Source organism: Aplidium turbinatum, chromosome 1, assembly GCF_918807975.1.
Source record: "Aplidium turbinatum chromosome 1, kaAplTurb1.1, whole genome shotgun sequence".
NCBI lineage: Eukaryota > Metazoa > Chordata > Ascidiacea > Aplousobranchia > Polyclinidae > Aplidium > Aplidium turbinatum.
The window spans coordinates 37822526-37841269 of record NC_137472.1 but is presented as its reverse complement, the minus strand read 5'-3'; the positions used below and the strand labels follow the sequence as shown (position 1 = coordinate 37841269).

The window sequence follows — 18744 nt, the reverse complement described above, 5'->3', positions numbered from 1 at the left end:
ACAGTTTATCATCATATTTTAGTGTAAACTATCTTTGTCCTAAAGTTAAGAGGCAACATCAATACTACCTTAATCTAACCGAGTTGCATCAGTATTTAGCTGTCTCATCCATCCACCATGAACACATCCAATCGTCAAAAACAAATCGGGAACTTCAAACACAACTTCAATCTCAAAATCGTTTTAAACCTCTGTGCAACTAACAGCCTGGCCATGGAAACACCTCATCAATCACAATGTTATAGTTTTATTTATTGTCGCTCTACAACAGCTAAGGTCTTTTAGCGACAGGGATAATTTTTAGATTTATATCAAGGTTCACGACGTCATCACATTATTACTCGACTTATCCTCACTGCGTTATGCAAGACAGAACACAATGAATAACACCTCATCACGCACGCTCTTTTTGTATTCTTGAACACATTGACGATCATTTTCCTGACGATGTTTTTTGTCCGGGCATTCTATATTCTCTTACAGTCTTGTGCAACGTTCTGTTACGTTTTCCAACGAGTTTAATGTGGTAACGCAAACTTGTTTAAGGTCTTTTACATTTCAAGTACAGATGCCAATCTTCCATCGAGTAAGTAAGCACGCAACAACTTGCTGAGATGCCTAGCTGGAACATCCTGGGGTGCTAGTACATCCACACTCCGTACAAGTGCTCTTGCACTTGTTTACAGCACCTCAAAACATGCTTCCCCCACTTGGTGCCGCAACGTACACACTTCCAAAATTGACACTGCCCTCAACACCACCATGAGAATAATCACCGGTTGCCTGCTTCCAACTCCCACTAACTTTCTGTCGGTACTATCAGGCATCGCCCCAGGTAGACTTCGTAGGGAAAACCACGTACGTAGTCTGGTCCTACAAGCTATGTCAAGGGATGACCACCTCCTCAACTAGATTGTTCCAAACTCGCACTCCCAAAAGCCCCTGCGCTTGAAATCTCGACGCCCGTTCTCCCGACATGCTGCAGCTATCTGCAAATCGAACTTCCACATTTCCGAAGGTGGGAACCGTGAATGGAGAGAAGTTGCGAGACCAACCCAATTCACAGCCCTTCCCAATACCAACACCCCACCTGGAGCAGAACTACCCCGGAAGGAATGGGTGAAGCTCAATCGCCTGCGGACTGGAGTAGGCCGTTTTAGCAGCAACATGTTCCAGTGGGGCCTCGCCGATTCACCATCTTGTGCGTGTGGCTCAGATTTTCAAACTGCACACCACAATATCTATCAATGTCCTGTATACCGACCACAAGATAGACATGTGGACCTAACAACGCTCGATGAATACACAATCCATTGGCTGCTGCGCCTGGATGTAACAACGTGATCTGTGGCGGCCTCAAACGCAAGAAGAAGTTCATTTACCTTTGGCACTCGTGTTTCAATTAAATCAACCATTCTGTACCATCTCGTTCAATTTACCTTTCTGTATTTTCTTTCATTTTTATGCAACTGGTTCTAAATATAGTTCACTGGCAGAGTGGTTTGTCTTTTTGGCTGTTGTGCATTAGGTTTAGGTTCGATTTCAGGTAAAGCTATGCCAGAAACCACAAAAACATTTTTACGGTCTCGTATAAAGCAGTAGGCATAACCAGGGCCGGATTTAGCTGATGGGGGGCCCGGGGCACTTTTAGATCGGGGGGCCCCCCTGTAAAAAATTTTTCGCGCCTTCGGCGCGAAAAGCCACCTCCACGTCTACAATAGCATTACTCCAGCACTACACACCAATTTGCAGAGTCCTTAAAGGCTGAAAGGAAAAAAATAACACAAACTTACATTTTTTCCACGTAGGGGGGCCCTTCAAAAGTCGGGGGGCCCGGGGCACATGCCCCCTCTGCCCCCCCCTAAATCCGGGCCTGGGCATAACTTGAGTTAATAATGTGTTCTCATCAAAAACGTAGCACAATTGCAAAAATGTACAACCCCAAGTAGATAATAGCCGTAGTTTTTTTTTCGTTAGCTGGTAATCTTGCAATGTTGTTTAATCTTATTGCTTAAAAGATGTTTAAAAAACTTTAACGCGTACTGCGATCATGACTGCATATTCACATACTGAAATCATGACCGTTGAAACGAATATAACTTTCTTTGTATAGCCTATTTGTTTTTTCTTGTTTACTTTTTGTTAATCGTTTAGTCTCATGGCTGTGCTAGCAACGAATATTTTTCTACAAACTACATAAAAATACAAACAGTTTTTTTGTTTTTTTCTATGTAATGGCAAAAAATAAGATTATATGATATTGCCAATTACAGTTAATAATTCAGACTCCTACCATTCATTTTTTGTATACTTTTTGCAGAATGTCCTGGAAACCAAGTTTTTTCTCAATGTGCTGGATGTTTCACGACTTGTGAAGAGAGATCTCGACCAAAGATTTGTACTTTGCAATGCCGAGTCCAATGCACTTGTCCTTCAAACACATTTCTGAATGGAGACATGTGTGTCACTGCTGAAGAATGTCCCAGTCGTAAGTACAGTATGCATAGAAAGTGCATGTTAGTTTCCTTGCTTTTTTTTTAACTATTGTACAATCCTGCCCGATAAATCATGTTACGAGCCTTCAAATAAGTTTTTTTTTTATTAAAGCTGTTATAATATACCAAAACAGCAATAATTGGCACAACGAAGTAAGCAACCCGATAATGAATGAGTAATTCTTTAAAAAATACGTTTTCTCAAGAATTCCATTACTAAAAAACTACAACAAATTTCCATCAAAGACTTCATTGAAGTGTCGTGGACATAATCAATGTTACAAACCGTTGTTTTTAACATTACATTATTCAATGTATGCGTGCGTTACCATTCAGCTCCTACAATTCGTCCGACTAATCCTTGTGATGCGGCGGATGATTTGTGCGGAGTTGGAAGATGTTTGCCGGAGGGAAATTCCTACCGATGCGAATGTCCTGTTGGATTCAGTTTCAGAAGAGGAGAAAGATGTGCCGGTAGTTGATCGTGATTCTGATATTGTTTATTTCTAGCATTGTTTTCAAGAAGTTGACTACTCCACTGGATCATTTTTTACCTTTAAATAGCCATGTTTTGTCATTAAATCTACATTAATTGCAGATGTGGATGAATGCACCAACAATTTGGACAACTGCGCTGATGACGCACGATGTACCAACACTCGGGGTTCTTTCTACTGCACATGCAATTCTGGGTTCCGAGGAGATGGTTACAGTTGCGAAGCTGTTGGTATGCGATTGTTTGGAATGATTGGATGATGCATAGTTCTTTCATTTCTATACTTTGTAGCTTTAGTTACAGTTTTAGGTTTTCCTTGGTGTATATTCGATATAATTTAAGTTAATACTAAAACTTGATGGATTGAACTCTTGGTTGGTTTGTGTTTGTGTAAACTGTAAAAGATGTTAGCTTTTCGTAAGTTACGTGTAAACTAAAAAAAATGTTTTTAATCTTAAGTTGCATTTGCATACTTCTGCAGATTGTCCTGGAAACCAAGTTTTTTCTCAATGTGCTGGATGCTTCACAACTTGTGAAGAGAGATCTCGACCAAAGATTTGTACTTTGCAATGCCGAGTCCAATGCACTTGTCCTTCAAACACATTTCTGAATGGAGACATGTGTGTCACTGCTGAGGAATGTCCCAGTCGTAAGCTGCTAAAACCACATTGTTTTTGTTTACCATTGTGCAGTAGATTTACATTCATCATCCAATGTTTTAAATATCATCCAAAGTTTGAAAGCATAGTTTATTCATGCATGGTTTACCTTGAGGTTTAAATGCTTCTACGGACCACTTGCTACATGTTGTTATCCGAAAATGCAATATACCATGCCGATGCCGGTACTTCTAATTTTAAAAACTCATGTGAGATTTTTGCTAATATTATAGAAATTACAATAAGTGAAGCTTATATGCATTGCTATATTGAACCAAATTGAAAACAGCAGAAAAGGATGTTTTAAAGGACTTGCATTGTTTATTACTTTTTCTACCCATTCTCTGCAAATTTATAAAGGGTCGAAAATTGTATCAACGAAACATTTTAAAAGTAACGTGAATCAGTTATCCCTCTTCATTTCAACAATTCCCCTCTGTCACCTTACACGGATTTTTCACGAACGTAAGAGCATTTTCTAGGGTTTTCAGGTGGAAATCTCTGGCTTCATATCATGCGCGTCGTTTGCAACACGGCCCTTACTTCGATTTGTAAATGTGAAACTACCACCTCAACAGTCATTGTCAAAACCCATGGTGACGAGATGGTCATGCATTCCACAAATAAGCAGCGAATAATAGATCAACTTTAAAATTCCTTCTTTAGAACTTAGTAGAGACTGTGCTATGTTTGTTTGATATATTTAGTGGATTAAACTGTTTTTATGATATCATGTACTTTTTAGAACCAGGCAGGGAAATGTCTCGTTGTGAATTGGAAGCATCAAGAAAGGAAGCATTCATTCGTGATAATTCAAGAATTCAAGACGGCCCCGACATACCGCTATGTATGCCAGACGGAAGTTATTCGAAACGACAGTGCAGTGGGTTCACACAGTCATGTTGGTGTGTTAATCCCGAGTTTGGAACTGTAGTTCCAAATACTTTAACTGAAAGAAACCCGTTTGGTGGCATTGCCTTGGATTGTGATGGTATGCATTTAAAATGCTGTAGGCTAGATATTATGTTGGATAAAAGCTATATTTGACAATGGTATTCTTGTCGTTTCTAGCAGTAGTTGCAACATTCATCTGATGAATGCGAAAGTGAAAGCAGAAACATACAATTTGTTTTATTGCTTCACTAACGTTTCACGCATCATAACAATGCGCATCCTCAGAACAAATAACAATTTAAATATAATTTACAAAGTAAAATACTGCAGTGCGGTTAAAGGCAACAGCAAAAAATATATTATATCACATAGTGACTAAGAAATGGGCAAGCAGTTACTGCTCAAGTTTTTAATGACAGTTTTGTTGTCATTTTTACTAACTTTAGGCTAACGAGAGATTAGCCCCACATTATACTTTGCTTTTATTGTGTTTAGTATATGTTTAATCAAATTTACCGGTATGTTTACGGTATGTTTACTGCTGGGGCCGATGTTGCACTTAGCCTTTATTACTCCTTGGCCAAAACAGTAAGAGTATGAAGTTCTTCAGATTTACACTTCCCATCCAATTCTGATGTGAACTATCAAACACTGCGGCTTGGTTGTAGCTTTCTCTTATTATTCATTCTCAAAGAAGCCATGTTTTGCTGCTTTCGTTTGTCTGCATATGATATGATAACCTAGCGTGCTATCAGCCTATATGTATCAAGTGTATGGTAAACTAATAGTTAAAAGCGAAAAAAATGTGGATGTTACTTAATACAGCAGTTTCCACAAAAAACATCATAACTTATCTTTTCTCCATCACAAAATCCAGTCAACCAAAAGAAATAAGTTTGCTACTACAGGACGTCATGCGGATATGATGCCAACATGAATGAAAACTGATTTTGACAAGTTCTCTTGTCTAAACTCGTAAATCAAAAAACTGCCGTTTTTGGTTTAAAGCCTAAACAGCCGAATGTTATCAAACGAGTGTTGTTGTAGGTAAATTAGTCAATTGTTTGTAGGAACACACTTTGTTTTGTTTGGTAAATGTAAGAAAAAAACGTCATAAGTTTACGACTTTCGTTGGTTGGGCCACTAAAATACTCATATAAGCCTAATTACAGGTGCGCAGCCGTCTGCATCAAGGCCCCCACGGCCACAAACAGAATGCCTCAAAAAGTATGCCCAAGTTGAATTGACTCATCGGAGAAATCCTGGATTGCAAGATGGGCCGATATACCCAGATTGTGATGATGATGGGTTGTTTGTACCGAAACAATGTAATGGATTCGCTTTAGTGTGTTGGTGTGTTGATCCTCAAACTGGAAACGTTCTACCAAACACGATGACTCGACTTGAGAGATTGGAGAGTTTCACATGTGATGGTAAGGCATTTTACATAAACCGAATCCTTATAAAGTATCCGTACAACATATCTGTATAGTGTATCCGTAGGCCTAGTGTGTAGTGTATTTGCACAATGTATTGGTAGAGCATTCCCATATGCCATATCCGTCCATCCTTTTGCGTATCTACATCACTTATCCGTTTAAGTATCCCCATAATGTATGTGTACAAAGTGCCTGTACGACGTGTCTCTACAAAGTGCCTGTATAACGTGTCCGTACAACTTGTCCATACAAAGTGTCCGTACAAAGTATATGTACTTAGTGCATTTACAAAGTGTTCGCATAAAATGTATGCATGCCAAGTATCCGTATGAGATATCTACGTAACGTATCCGTAACAAAATAGCGCAAGTATCTGCAACACTGGCCGCACCTTGTGCCACGAAAGAAAATGGAGCAATGAAACTTGCTTATTTTATTACACATCCGATTAACGGAGGTGAATATTTTTTGTTTTTAAAGAATATAGTTTCTATCAATGATACCACTTGATATACTTTGTTTGGTTTATATTATAAATTTCAATCAGTTGTATACAACAGTAAGAGACTCACAAGGTTCTGTTCACCGGGGACTAATTAGGCTACAGATTAATTAACCACTTTAATTTCATCCAATGAATACCAAGAAAAATATAATTCATGTTGACTGTTTTTGAAACGGGCTGCTACTGCACGCGCCAACACTTCAGTTCTTGTTTTAATTTTGTTTTGTTTCCAAATCTAGAATGTTTTAAAAAGTAATCTGATAAAAGGAACGTAAAAACGTCATTAGTTTATTATTGTAATAGGATTCTAAAATGATTATGCAATTACAGTTGTGCAACCATCACCATCGCAACCACCACCACCGCCACAAACAGAATGCCTCAAACAGTATGCCCAAGTTCAACTGACTCATCAAAGAAATCCTGGATTGCAAGATGGGCCGATATACCCAGATTGTGATGATGGTGGTTTGTTTGTACCAAAACAATGTAATGGATTCACTTTAGTGTGTTGGTGTGTTGATCCTCAAACTGGAAACGTTCTACCAAACACGATGACTCGACTTGAGAGATTGGAGAGTTTCACATGTGACGGTAAGGTGTTTTTACCTAAAGCGAATCTGTAGAACGTATCTGTACGACGTATCTGTGTAGCATATCCGTATAGCGTATCCATATAGAGCATTCGTATAGCATATCCCTATAGTGTATCCATATAGTGTATTCTCACTATGTATCGGTATAGCGTTCCCATATACCATATCCGTCCATCCGATAGCGTATCTACATCACTTATTCGTTTACGTGTCCATATCAGCTATCCCTTTACGTATCCACATCACCTATCCGTTTACGTATCTGCATTAATTATCAGTTTAAGTATCCACATAACGTATATGTACACCGTGCCTGTACGACGTGTCTCTACAAAGTGCCTGTATAACGTGTCCGCACAACTTGTCCATACAATGTGTCTGCACAAAGGGTATGTACTAAGTGCATGTACAAAGTGTTCGCACAAAGTATCCGTATAATGTATGCATGCAAAGCATTTGTATAAGATATCTACGTAACGTATCTGTAACAAAATAGCGCAAGTATCTGCAACACTGTCCGCACCTTGTGCCACGAAAGAAAATGGAGCAATGAAACTTGCTTATTTTATTACACATCCGATTAACGGAGGTGGATATTTTTTGTTTTTAAAGAATATAGTTTCTATCAATGATACCGCTTGATATAAACTTTTATTTTGTTTATGTTATAAATTTCAATCAGTTGTATACAACAGTAAGAGACTCACAAGGCTTTGTCCACCGAGGACTAAGTAGGCTACGGATTAATTAACTACTTAATTTCATCCAATGAATACCAAGAAACATATAATTTGTGTTGAAAGTTTTTGAAACGGGCTGCTACTGCACGCGCCAACACTTCAGTTCTTGTTTTAATTTTGTTTTGTTTCCAAATCTAGAATGTTTTAAAAAGTAATCTGACAAAAAGAAATGTAAAAACGTCATTAGTTTATATTTGTAATAGGATTCTAAAATGATTATTTATGCAATTACAGTTGTGCAACCATCACCATCGCAACCACCACCACCGCCACAAACAGAATGCCTCAAAAAGTATGCCCAAGTTGAACTGACTCATCAAAGAAATCCTGGATTGCAAGATGGGCCGATATACCCAGATTGTGATGATGATGGGTTGTTTGTACCAAAACAATGTAATGGATTCACTTTAGTGTGTTGGTGTGTTGATCCTCAAACTGGAAACGTTCTACCAAACACGATGACTCAACTTGAGAGATTGGAGAGTTTTACATGTGACGGTAAGACATTTTTACAAGTCATAACAATGCTTTGCTACTGTAGCCTATATGTTGTGTCGCATTGACTACATAGCTATTGTGCTGTACCATATTGTATAACGTGCACACAATTGTACTGCATGTTGTCACACCCGCGATCCGACAGTTCATCAAACGACGAGAGAATTTTGAAATATTATTTTTTTAATTAAATTTCCTAATTTCCATCTTCCAATCCCTTAAATCCATCATTCCTCTAGTTTCGTAGAATCTCCGTCTCTTCATCCACCAATCCCGTGTCATTCCATGAAACGTAGTTCGACCAAAGAAAAAAATTCGCATAGGTGAAGTTACAGGATGTGGAAGTTAATCTTTTTATCTTTGCATTGCGATTAATACGTATAACACATTCGTGCAACGTATTATTACAACGTATCAGCAAATTCTGCATAACGTGGCTTTATAAAATGTTCGCACAAAGTAACCTCCCAACGCATTCGTAATCCGCATAAGTTATGATCAATGACACCGCTTGATATTTACTTCTCTTTGGTTTATGTTATAAATTTCATTCAGTTGTATGCAACAGTAAGAAACCCACAAGGCGCTGTCTACTGAAGACTCAGTGCAAACAAATCAACTTCTGCTATTTCATCTGCTGAAAACCATAAAAAATGATAATCACGATGGCTGTTTTTGAAATGCTACTGCACGCGCCAATAGCTGTCGTTGTTGTCATTTTGTTGTTTTCAAACGTGGAAACGTCATTAGTGTATTACTCTAATAAGTATCTAAAATAATAATGCATTTACAGTTGTGCAACCATCACCATCGCCACCGCCACCACCGCCACAAACAGAATGCCTCAAAAAGTATGCCCAAGTTGAACTGACTCATCAAAGAAATCCTGGATTGCAAGATGGGCCGATATACCCAGATTGTGATGATGATGGGTTGTTTGTACCAAAACAATGTAATGGATTCACTTTAGTGTGTTGGTGTGTTGATCCTCAAACTGGAAACGTTCTACCAGACACGATGACTCAACTTGAGAGATTGGAGAGTTTCACATGTGACGGTAAGGTGTTTTAATAAGTGATAACCATGCTCGAACTAAGAAATTCAGTGCGATTGTCAACATGTTGCAAAAAGTGTTTTATCTACACTTTACTAAAACTGTTAAAAAGCGACAAATATTGAAGGGTTGTAATCCATGACAAAGTGTATGAGCAATGAATACAACACGACACAACAACCTCGTAACACAAGAAAAGATCTCAAAGAAAAAGCCAATTACAAATTTGTTGGCTCTTTGTTTGACAAATGTCAACTCGTTCAAAACACTTTGCCCAGATTGCTCAGTTGGTCAAGCGCCCGACTTTATGAAGGAATAAACCACAAGACCAAACGGCGCTGATTCGGCTTTCAGTTTTTTTTTTTTAGGCAACGTATTTCAAGGACGATTTTCCATTCAGCGGCACCTATTGTATAGAATAATTCACATACAACACCTTTAAATGTATACGAAACTGTAAGGATTAGATTTACAATAAAGTTTTCTCAGTTCGAGGACAAATATTTCCACAAGTAATCAATCAAAATATTGTGTTAATAATAATTTGATCTTGTACCTGTTGTGGCTACATATAGCAACTTACAGTTGTCTACACACAACACAACGCAAAAACTAATGCAACACAATAGAGAGCAGGAAGACGCAAAAAAAAACACCTTCAGATATCGAGTCAGCTGCTCTTATTTATCACGTCTTGGTAAGGTACAACTATTTGTTTGCTATTGATGGCAGTTGAATTTACAGCCATCAGATTTAGCCGATGAGGTTCTCATAACATATTTATGGTTTCAAAATTTATCTGATTGCCAAAAAAGTTTCTCGAGAACCAATTTTATTGAGCAATTAGACCAGGACCCAAAATTGGACCCCACAGATCTAAACCCAAACAGCCACATTATCTGGTCCAGATCTGGTAATAATCTGGTCAGTTTCGTACCCGAGTTGGTAAATATATGGACCAGATAAAGTGGCTGTCTGGAAAGCTATTAGGTTGAGTTTAAAATTATTCTCATATTAACAGAAGTTTGAGAATGACATGTTTATCTCAATATACTCCTACTGTTGTAAGTCTCCATGCAATGACGTTGTCAGTTTTTGGTTGTCTTAGCAAATCGTGGTGAGGACGAGGCTCGACTTACTCCATGTCAGCAACAAAAGTCGGAGGCCCAAGAAGCCCAATCTAGAGGAGGATCTGCAAGAGGCCCAATCTTCCAGCCCATCTGCACTCAGGCTGGAGCATTTGAACCAATCCAATATCACCCTGGAGGATACTATACCTGCGTGGATATCAATGGCGCTGAAATTTCTCGTCACCGAACGGAACCACAGTGTATGCGTTTAAACGATTATACTACTATTTTAAAATAAAAGGTTTCAAATATCACACGAAAATTTCCTTATTGAGCATAAATTGGCTCTGTAATGTTTTATATAGAGTTAATTCTTAATCAACTTTATTACGTGACGGAATCAATGTTTTTCACATGTTAATGTAAAGTGCTGATAGTGAAAGAAGGTCAAAACCAAACAACAATGGTTAAACTATCGGTCTGTGTGATAGAGCAACGTAGCTTGCTATAAAGACAACTCAAACGAGGTTTTGTTAATCCGAGGTCTGTTGTCAAGAATGAAGCGCTACTTTCGTTTATAAAGCTTTGTGGTCAGGGCGTTTCACAAAACACGATGTTTGGCCTTTTTTCAGTTCTCTTACTTTTTTTAAACACCTTTTCCAACATATCATGATTTATTTTACCATTGCTTTCCTAATTTTTCTCAGGTTTGACACAATGTCAGTTGCAAGTATATTATGCTGAAACCGAAAACACTTTAACCGGTGCCAATAACTTCATTCCGCAGTGCAAGAATGATGGCAGTTATAGCCCAGTTCAGGTAATTTTATGTAAAAGTCCCTAATGGTTCAGGATGCGGTCCTACGTTTATTTTGTCAACATCAACAGAAAGTGAAGAATAATTTTGATGACTTATTACACACCAAATTAATACTTAGTTGTGTAGTAAAGAAAACAACCGATTGACATCATCGTACAGATAAAAACTACTTTTTATTTAATTGTTTTTAAAGATAAACGCCGACTTTGTTGGTATCAAGAAAATGAAATATCTTCCGGCTGGTGTCAAACCAACAACAATGCTTGATATGAACGACTCGGTTACATGTCTTGTAATACAAACGAATTTATATTCACACAAGTCAGTTCAATCATAAACAGCTAAAAATTGATTTCGATTAGCTAGGAGCAAGATCATCTTCAGTTAAGCTTATTCAAATAATTTTTTTTGTTAAGCTTATTCTATTTGAATAAGCTTAACTGAAGATGATCTAGCTGCTAGCTGATCGAAATCGATCAGCTAGCAGACACAGACACCAAATCACTCGTGTGAAAATAAATTCGTTTGTATAACTATGTTTGTAGCATCATAACTGTCATTAAGATTAATAAAAAGTGAATATGCATGAATTATGCAGTATTACCACAGAATGACCACCAAACTCAAAAATTGTGTGCAGAAATGCACAAAACCAGTGACATGGCTGAGACATTGAACTATTTTGAAACGAAAGCATTATCTCGATGAGCATCAGCCCAGATTCCTGACATGTTTCATTGGTGTTTCAACGCGAATTTTATAGCAATCTCTGGCATGAGGGACTCAACAAATATTTTGATGTTCTTAACGCTACTTTTTTAAATGTATTAAAATATAACAGAAAAGTAAATAAAGAAAACACCACTGATACGGAATAATAGCTTGATTATTTTGCAGTGTGAGTTCGTCACCAAAACATGCTACTGTGTGAACCAGGATGGTGTGGAAGTAGAAGGGACACGGATTTCAACTAAAAATGTAGGACTTGGAGGGGAGACTGACGGAGTACAAGTCACGATAGGTTGTCCCCAAGGTATAGATCTTGCTTTATATGTCTTCTCTTCGCCCTACTGATAAAGATAGAGAGTCCATCAGTTTTGTCTTTATTTTTAAAAGGACCAGCATGTGTTTGCTTCACAGCAATACAGTGAAAGCTGTTATATGCTAAGTTATTATTCAAAACTGTTGCTCTACGGAAAATACAAAAGCAACAAAGAAAGGATAAAAACAGATAGGCTATTGGGAACAACAATGTAAGAAGATAGAAGTAGCAAATAAAACTGGGAACACGCGAGCTTTACTCACATGTCAAGAAAGCAAGATCAACTTTCAAGGCCGAGAATGCGACAATAGGCTAAGTGTAGAAAATGGAGAGAATCTGCACGACAAGCATTGATTTTGAATCGTAGCAAAAAATAATGAATACAATACGCTGAAAATTATGTCTGGATACCTAGAGTAATTGCAATCATAGACATTTGATTCTAGGACAGAACGTAATAAAGAAATAGACGCACTAGGCTACCGCATTAACTCTCTGTCTGTTTGGCCATTTGACCGGGTTCTAAACGCTCTAAACTACAAGTTTTGCTATTTACAACTATGTTGCATACAGTATAAATAAGTGTGATCACCGTTTATGTTGTGTGTAGAGGTTTCAGTTGTAACTGACCCAGTAAGTTCACAAACCGAAGGAACTACTACTCAAACGGTGCTTTTCCAGCCAACAGCATCTACAAACGTTCCAGTTCGTCTACAAAGCCAACCAACCACTAATCAAGCAATCTTTGCTCAGTGTAAGTTTTACACGAACAACACAAGTGCTATTGTATTCAATGATTTTCAACCGGTGTTCAGCGGAATACTAATGTTCTGTGAAAGATCGCAAGGTGTTTTCAAGAAATTTATTATTTTAATCAAAATCAAAATCCCAAGAGCTTGGCGTTTGTCTTTATGCAATATCAACTGGTGCTCATACAAACAAACCCAGATGTGGCAGTGAATAAAACTGAAAGTGAATGAATTGTTGTGTTATTTATTTCATTGTACTATTATAAAATTTCGTTTGGTGTTCAGCAAGATTATTTTTATACATCATGTATTCCTTGACTCAAAAAAGGTTGAAAATCACAGATATACTGTAGTGATCTTTTATCAATCAATAAAATCTTCAAACAAAAATTTAAAAATTCCACCGGCATTTTGTCCTTTATCGTAATGACACAATATTTTACTAATAAATACTAAATTTATAAAAGATCTTTTAAAGTTAAAAATATTAAATTGTAAATCTAAGCCATCAGCAAACAACACAGCCGTTATCACAACGCAAATTAAAAATTAAAGCACATTTTGCTTGAACACCTTCTGGATTATATAAAATCTAAGAAATTTTTCTTGGTCTACTTTGAAAAAAGAGCTGCTCGTACGTCATGAAAGCCAACTTAAAACTTGCATTCCAGAGATAAATGGACAGGTGTGCTAAGTGATTCTTATCTTTTAAACATATAGACTACTTTTAAAACATCGCGCATGTTGTGCCTTTATCTGTTGTGATACGTAAATTATTTCTTGCATTTTTTATTTCAGTTTTTGAATGTTTGACAAGGGCTACATCTCTAACCAAAAACGTTTGCGATTTTTTTGTACTTTTAAATGCCGGGTTGTTGGTAAATTTTGTCTGCATATGGTTAAAAAAAAGCAATCTATTTACTAAAATTGTTTTAATGTAAAAGGATTGCATTTCAGCGATGCACCTCAACTCTGTCTCTTTGCCGATTACATCAAGCAGTGCCTCCCGGCAGCTATATTCTGGTACTGGACTTGTGGCAGTGGGTGTCGCCTTTGATTGCTCCTCGCAAAATATTTATTGGACAGATGTTGCTTCCAGATCTATATTCATGTCACCTCTCGCTGATCCGAATGCTGCAACGAGAATAATTAAAACGAACTTGATAAGTCCCGAAGGTGAAGGATGCTGTCATCATCATAGAAACCTTTGTAATTTATTTATTAATAAAATCTATAATCTATGCTTTTTGTATCGCATGATAGGGGAATGTAGTTACTTGTACACAGCATTTTGAAACATGGATGATGACAAACCGCAAAAATACTTTTGCACAACTTCGAGCTTTATCTCTTGACATTGATTTATAAATTTATATCAGAAAATAGCCGTGCCAAAAAATGCTTGGTACAGTGAAGTTATTTCGAAAAATTGTGGTCAATTGAAAAATTATTGTGGATATTGTAAGTTTTTGGCGTGATGTAGAAGAATGACGCTTCTCAAGCAAGGCGAAGATCTGTGTCAGTTCTATGACAACGCAGTATCTACAAGACATCTACCTAAAGATGCTGTATTGTCTGAATCACAACTTCTGCTTCAAAGATTTACGGGCTCACGCCAGGAGTTATCAAATCACCACCTTACAATTGTGAAGTATATTGATTGCGACCAAAAGCTTGGAAAAAAATAAGAACAATCTTTTCCCAGACAGTCACTTCATTTTATGCAGATCTTTACCAGATCGGCTACGAATCTGATTAGATCTGGACCAGATAAAGTAGTTGTCTGGGTTTTATTTTGTAAAAGGAATAAAAAAACATATTTAGACTTAAAATGAGTAATAGTTTACTTATTAACATTTTAGTTCTTTGCGATAGTAAGATAAGTATCTCAATAATAAAATAAAAATCTGCAAAACTTGCAACTGGTAAACAATTTTCCATCTTTTTGTCTTTAGGTGTTGCAGTTGACTTTATATCCGGTAACATATATTGGACCGATTCTGGTACAGACACAATTGGAGTTGCCAAACGCGATGGTTCCAATATAGCTGTTCTCATATCTGGAGGCCTGTCAAATCCCAGAGGAATAGCTGTTGATCCGATTGGAGGGTGAATTTTATTGTGGCCTTATGATATCATAAAAACTTCGTTAAATTTAGATCTGTAAAAATGTGTCATCCAAGCATATTTTAAACTTATAAGTTAGTGTGAGCAGTAATTTTATATTTCAATGAACAGATCATTTACAACAAGGTTATTTTAGTTGAATAAGTAGATGTCGCATTGCTCATGATGTAGCATCTGTGGACAAGCTACTCTGACTTGTATTTCCACCAGCTGCTCTGAACATGATGAACGAATCTCATGCGAAATAAGAAGTAAACAACGTATCTTTGCCAGAATAAAATCGTATCTCTGTGGTTTCAGAAAAGTTTATTGGACAGATTGGAATCGAAAAGACCCTAAAATCATGGTGGCTAATTTGGATGGAAGCCAGCCTACTGTTCTATTGAGAGATGGAATTCGCTTGCCTAATGATATTGTAGTTGATCCGTTCAATCGTCAACTCTGTTTCTTGGATGCTGGTAAAATACATGAGGACAATGTTAAGGCTGTATGCAAAAAATGCTTTTTTTCTGTACTCTGATTTTTGTTTGGGCCTAAAGGTATTATCTCTAATTATTTTATTGAAAGCTAATAATAACATAAGCTACTTTAAAACACGATTTATCTTGTTAGCTTTTTTGTGAAGCCTCTCTTTCAAAACGAAGTTTGATTTTGACTGATATAAACATGAACCTTGTGCGGAAGAGCATTTACAAGCACAATATGTCTTCTCATAAAGCCAAATTTCTAATTTAATGGTTGGGAATCTCTAGCTATGACAATAAAGAAAAATCTACCTCAGTGTTGGTATGTTGTATGAAAAATAGCGCCATATCGCGAAAACCCACTTCTATATGTGGGAGACCGACAAATTGATGGTTGTGCAGGTACGAAGAAGATTGAGTGCATGAACTTGGATGGGACTGGGCGTGCTGTTAAGTACGACCTGACATCTTCTACGATCGTTTCAAAACCATTTGCGCTTGCTGTAAACGGCAGAATGCTTTATTACACCGACAGACAAGCGTAAGTGTGTGATAGAAAGAAACAAAGATGCAATAGCCTACATAATTACATAACCTCACGAAAGAAAAAGTTTCGAAATCAAACGGCGCTGGTTGGACTCTCGTGGTGTGCGCTTGAGCAACACGTATCTCATATCACGGCTTGCTCTCGATTCAGCGGCACTTCGTGGTTGGAATAATTCACAGACAACAACGCTTCAACTATCAAAATTTCAATTTGCCCACAGGTGACAGGGCCTGCGTCAGTAGTTTAAAGCCTCTACAAGTATGCGAAACTGCCAGGATTGAGCTCTCAGAAGCTTTCTCAATACGAGGATAAAAATTCCCTCAATTAATCAACAATATTGAGTGTAACTTCTTGCATGGAGTCTGAGATGAAAGTATGCTGCAGTAAATTTTATAACACTCTCTGTCACTATTGGAAATTTACAACGATTAATATGTTTTGTATAAAGTGTGATAAATGTTTCGTCTTTATTTCAGAAATCGGCTTTATGTTGTGGACACTGTGTCTAAAAGTAAGAAGAGCGTCGAAGGACCTTCTGGCTTTCGTGGACATATTTACGGAGTTGCCTTGACCCACCCACAGTGCCCGTTAGGTAATACCAACTTTGAAATTTCCTGATTTATCATCGAGAAAAGTACAACTTCCTGATTAAATACTTGGAGCAGTGTAGTAAGTTTAAATCACATAGGTTTTCACCATCCTCATCATCATCCAAGCTTGGTTTTGTCCCCACTAGTAGAGGTGGCTGATACTTTCCTTACAGCGTTTGTCTTCACTCCTATTCGCAATCTCGTTCTGTCCATTGCAGACATCTTCTTCCTTTAGTCCAACTTTGTCTGCTTCACTCTTCACCTGTCCGCCCCGTCAGCTCAGTGATTACACGCCCGGCTCAAGATCACGCGAGCGCGGCGCTGGTTCGATTCTCGGGGTGTGCGCTTGAGCAACGCATTTCAGGACTGCTCTCCATTCAGCGGCACCTAGTGAATAGAATAATTCCCCGGCAATAACACTTCAACAATCGGAAAACTTCACTCTGCCAATCTCGGTAACCTGCCCTGCGTCAAGAGCCTCTACAAGTATGCGAAACTACCAGGAATAACCTATCAAGGCTTTGTCAGTCCGATAATAAACATTCAAAAACCAAAACCAGACCAAACCAACCTGTTCTTTCCATGTTTTTTTTTGGTTGTTCCCGTTTCATCTTCCCATCCACCTTTAAATTTAATGCCTTTTGAAGAAAACTTCTTTCTCCTTAGTGCATGCCCATTCCATCTTAGGCTACCCTATTTGGCTTTTGGTCCCCTGCATTTCTAGCCTTCTAGCATTCCATCAGTTCATCAGTCTTTTCTCTCCTTCCTCGTTTTTTGTCACTCTCTCTTAGCATCCATGTCTCGCTCCCATACCATATTGATTTTATTTCACATTACTCAACAGAGTAGGAAAATACAATTAGCAAGCTCAAACATCACTTTGAAACAAAAAGGATGTGTGTTTGCCAATCAATTGACTTGTAGTCTTAATATTGGAACTAAGTTAACATGGACCGAAACGATTTAAATGAAACATGAAAACGAAACAATCTCGATGATTGTGTTCAGGTCGCAATAGGTGCAGCCAGAACAATGGAGGATGCTCTCATTTATGTCTTCCTATTCCAAACGGGAGAACCTGCAAATGCCCGGATATGGATTCATCCTGTATCGAGCAATGATCACACCCACAAAGTGAAAGTTTTGATTAGAAAAAATCTAACACCTGACCGACTAAAAGATTGCAAACATTTTTCCCCGTCAACAAAATGAGTCATTTTGTATTGATTTGAAGTTTGCAGATGTATTAATGAAACAAGGCTAATTGTATTATCTCGAATTGTACATGTTATGTAAGTTTTTCTGTATATTTTAACCCAGCGTTGCAAGTTTTCTTTTTTTGTAAAACTCCTAAAAATAAGTGCTTTTTTACTGGATAGGCAGACGATTTAATCAAAGTCATCAATGTTGCTTCAAAAAGTTTGTCAGATTTCTTGTGGTTATGTACATCTAGGCCTACTTGTTCATTTGTAACCACAGTGATGAAGTAATCATCACTACCACATGCCTTTACTATAAGGACAACGCAGTGCTTACTACTAACGCATCATTTCTACGTGTAACATGACTTTCACTTCCATTTGCGTTGTTGTGTGCTTTCTTTAGCATTCATGATAGCGACCAATGCGATTGGAAATTTTGTGTAGATATTGTCGTTAGTTGGCAGTTTGCGCGTACCGTGGATAGACCGGTTTGGTTTTACATTTTTTTAGGCACACTTATGAAATAGGCCTATTGTACTTGTCTTCAATTATAGATGGGTTACAACAGTGCTCTAACCTTTTTTTTAAGGCACACCTTTTACAACTTTTCAAAAACTTTTTATACCTCATAAATAGTAATACAGTATTTAATTATGCTCGACAAAAAAACTAAAAACTGGTACCAGGTGGCTGGTTAAGGTATGAATAATGATTGGGCTACATTAACCAACGTTGGGCAATTTAACTATGCTAAGTA

General features: G+C 37.6%; 1 protein-coding gene across 1 annotated transcript in view; it reads left to right on the top strand.

Moving 5' to 3' along the window:
* The window catches only part of LOC145777726 (uncharacterized), a 32779-nt gene extending 14411 nt beyond the window's left edge, over positions 1-18368 (top strand). Inside the window, exons 17-35 of the mRNA XM_082589168.1 lie at positions 2321-2488; positions 2832-2969; positions 3094-3222; positions 3473-3640; positions 4396-4641; positions 5717-5977; positions 6819-7082; positions 8059-8322; positions 9116-9379; positions 10485-10706; positions 11154-11266; positions 12164-12299; positions 12919-13062; positions 14015-14233; positions 15013-15166; positions 15485-15642; positions 16051-16189; positions 16672-16787; positions 17794-18368. Coding sequence (XP_082445294.1) covers positions 2321-2488; positions 2832-2969; positions 3094-3222; positions 3473-3640; positions 4396-4641; positions 5717-5977; positions 6819-7082; positions 8059-8322; positions 9116-9379; positions 10485-10706; positions 11154-11266; positions 12164-12299; positions 12919-13062; positions 14015-14233; positions 15013-15166; positions 15485-15642; positions 16051-16189; positions 16672-16787; positions 17794-17906 — 3416 coding nt within the window. The 3' untranslated portion in view covers positions 17907-18368. The remainder of the gene's footprint in view (positions 1-2320; positions 2489-2831; positions 2970-3093; positions 3223-3472; positions 3641-4395; positions 4642-5716; positions 5978-6818; positions 7083-8058; positions 8323-9115; positions 9380-10484; positions 10707-11153; positions 11267-12163; positions 12300-12918; positions 13063-14014; positions 14234-15012; positions 15167-15484; positions 15643-16050; positions 16190-16671; positions 16788-17793) is intronic.
* The last annotated feature ends 376 nt before the right edge of the window (positions 18369-18744 follow it).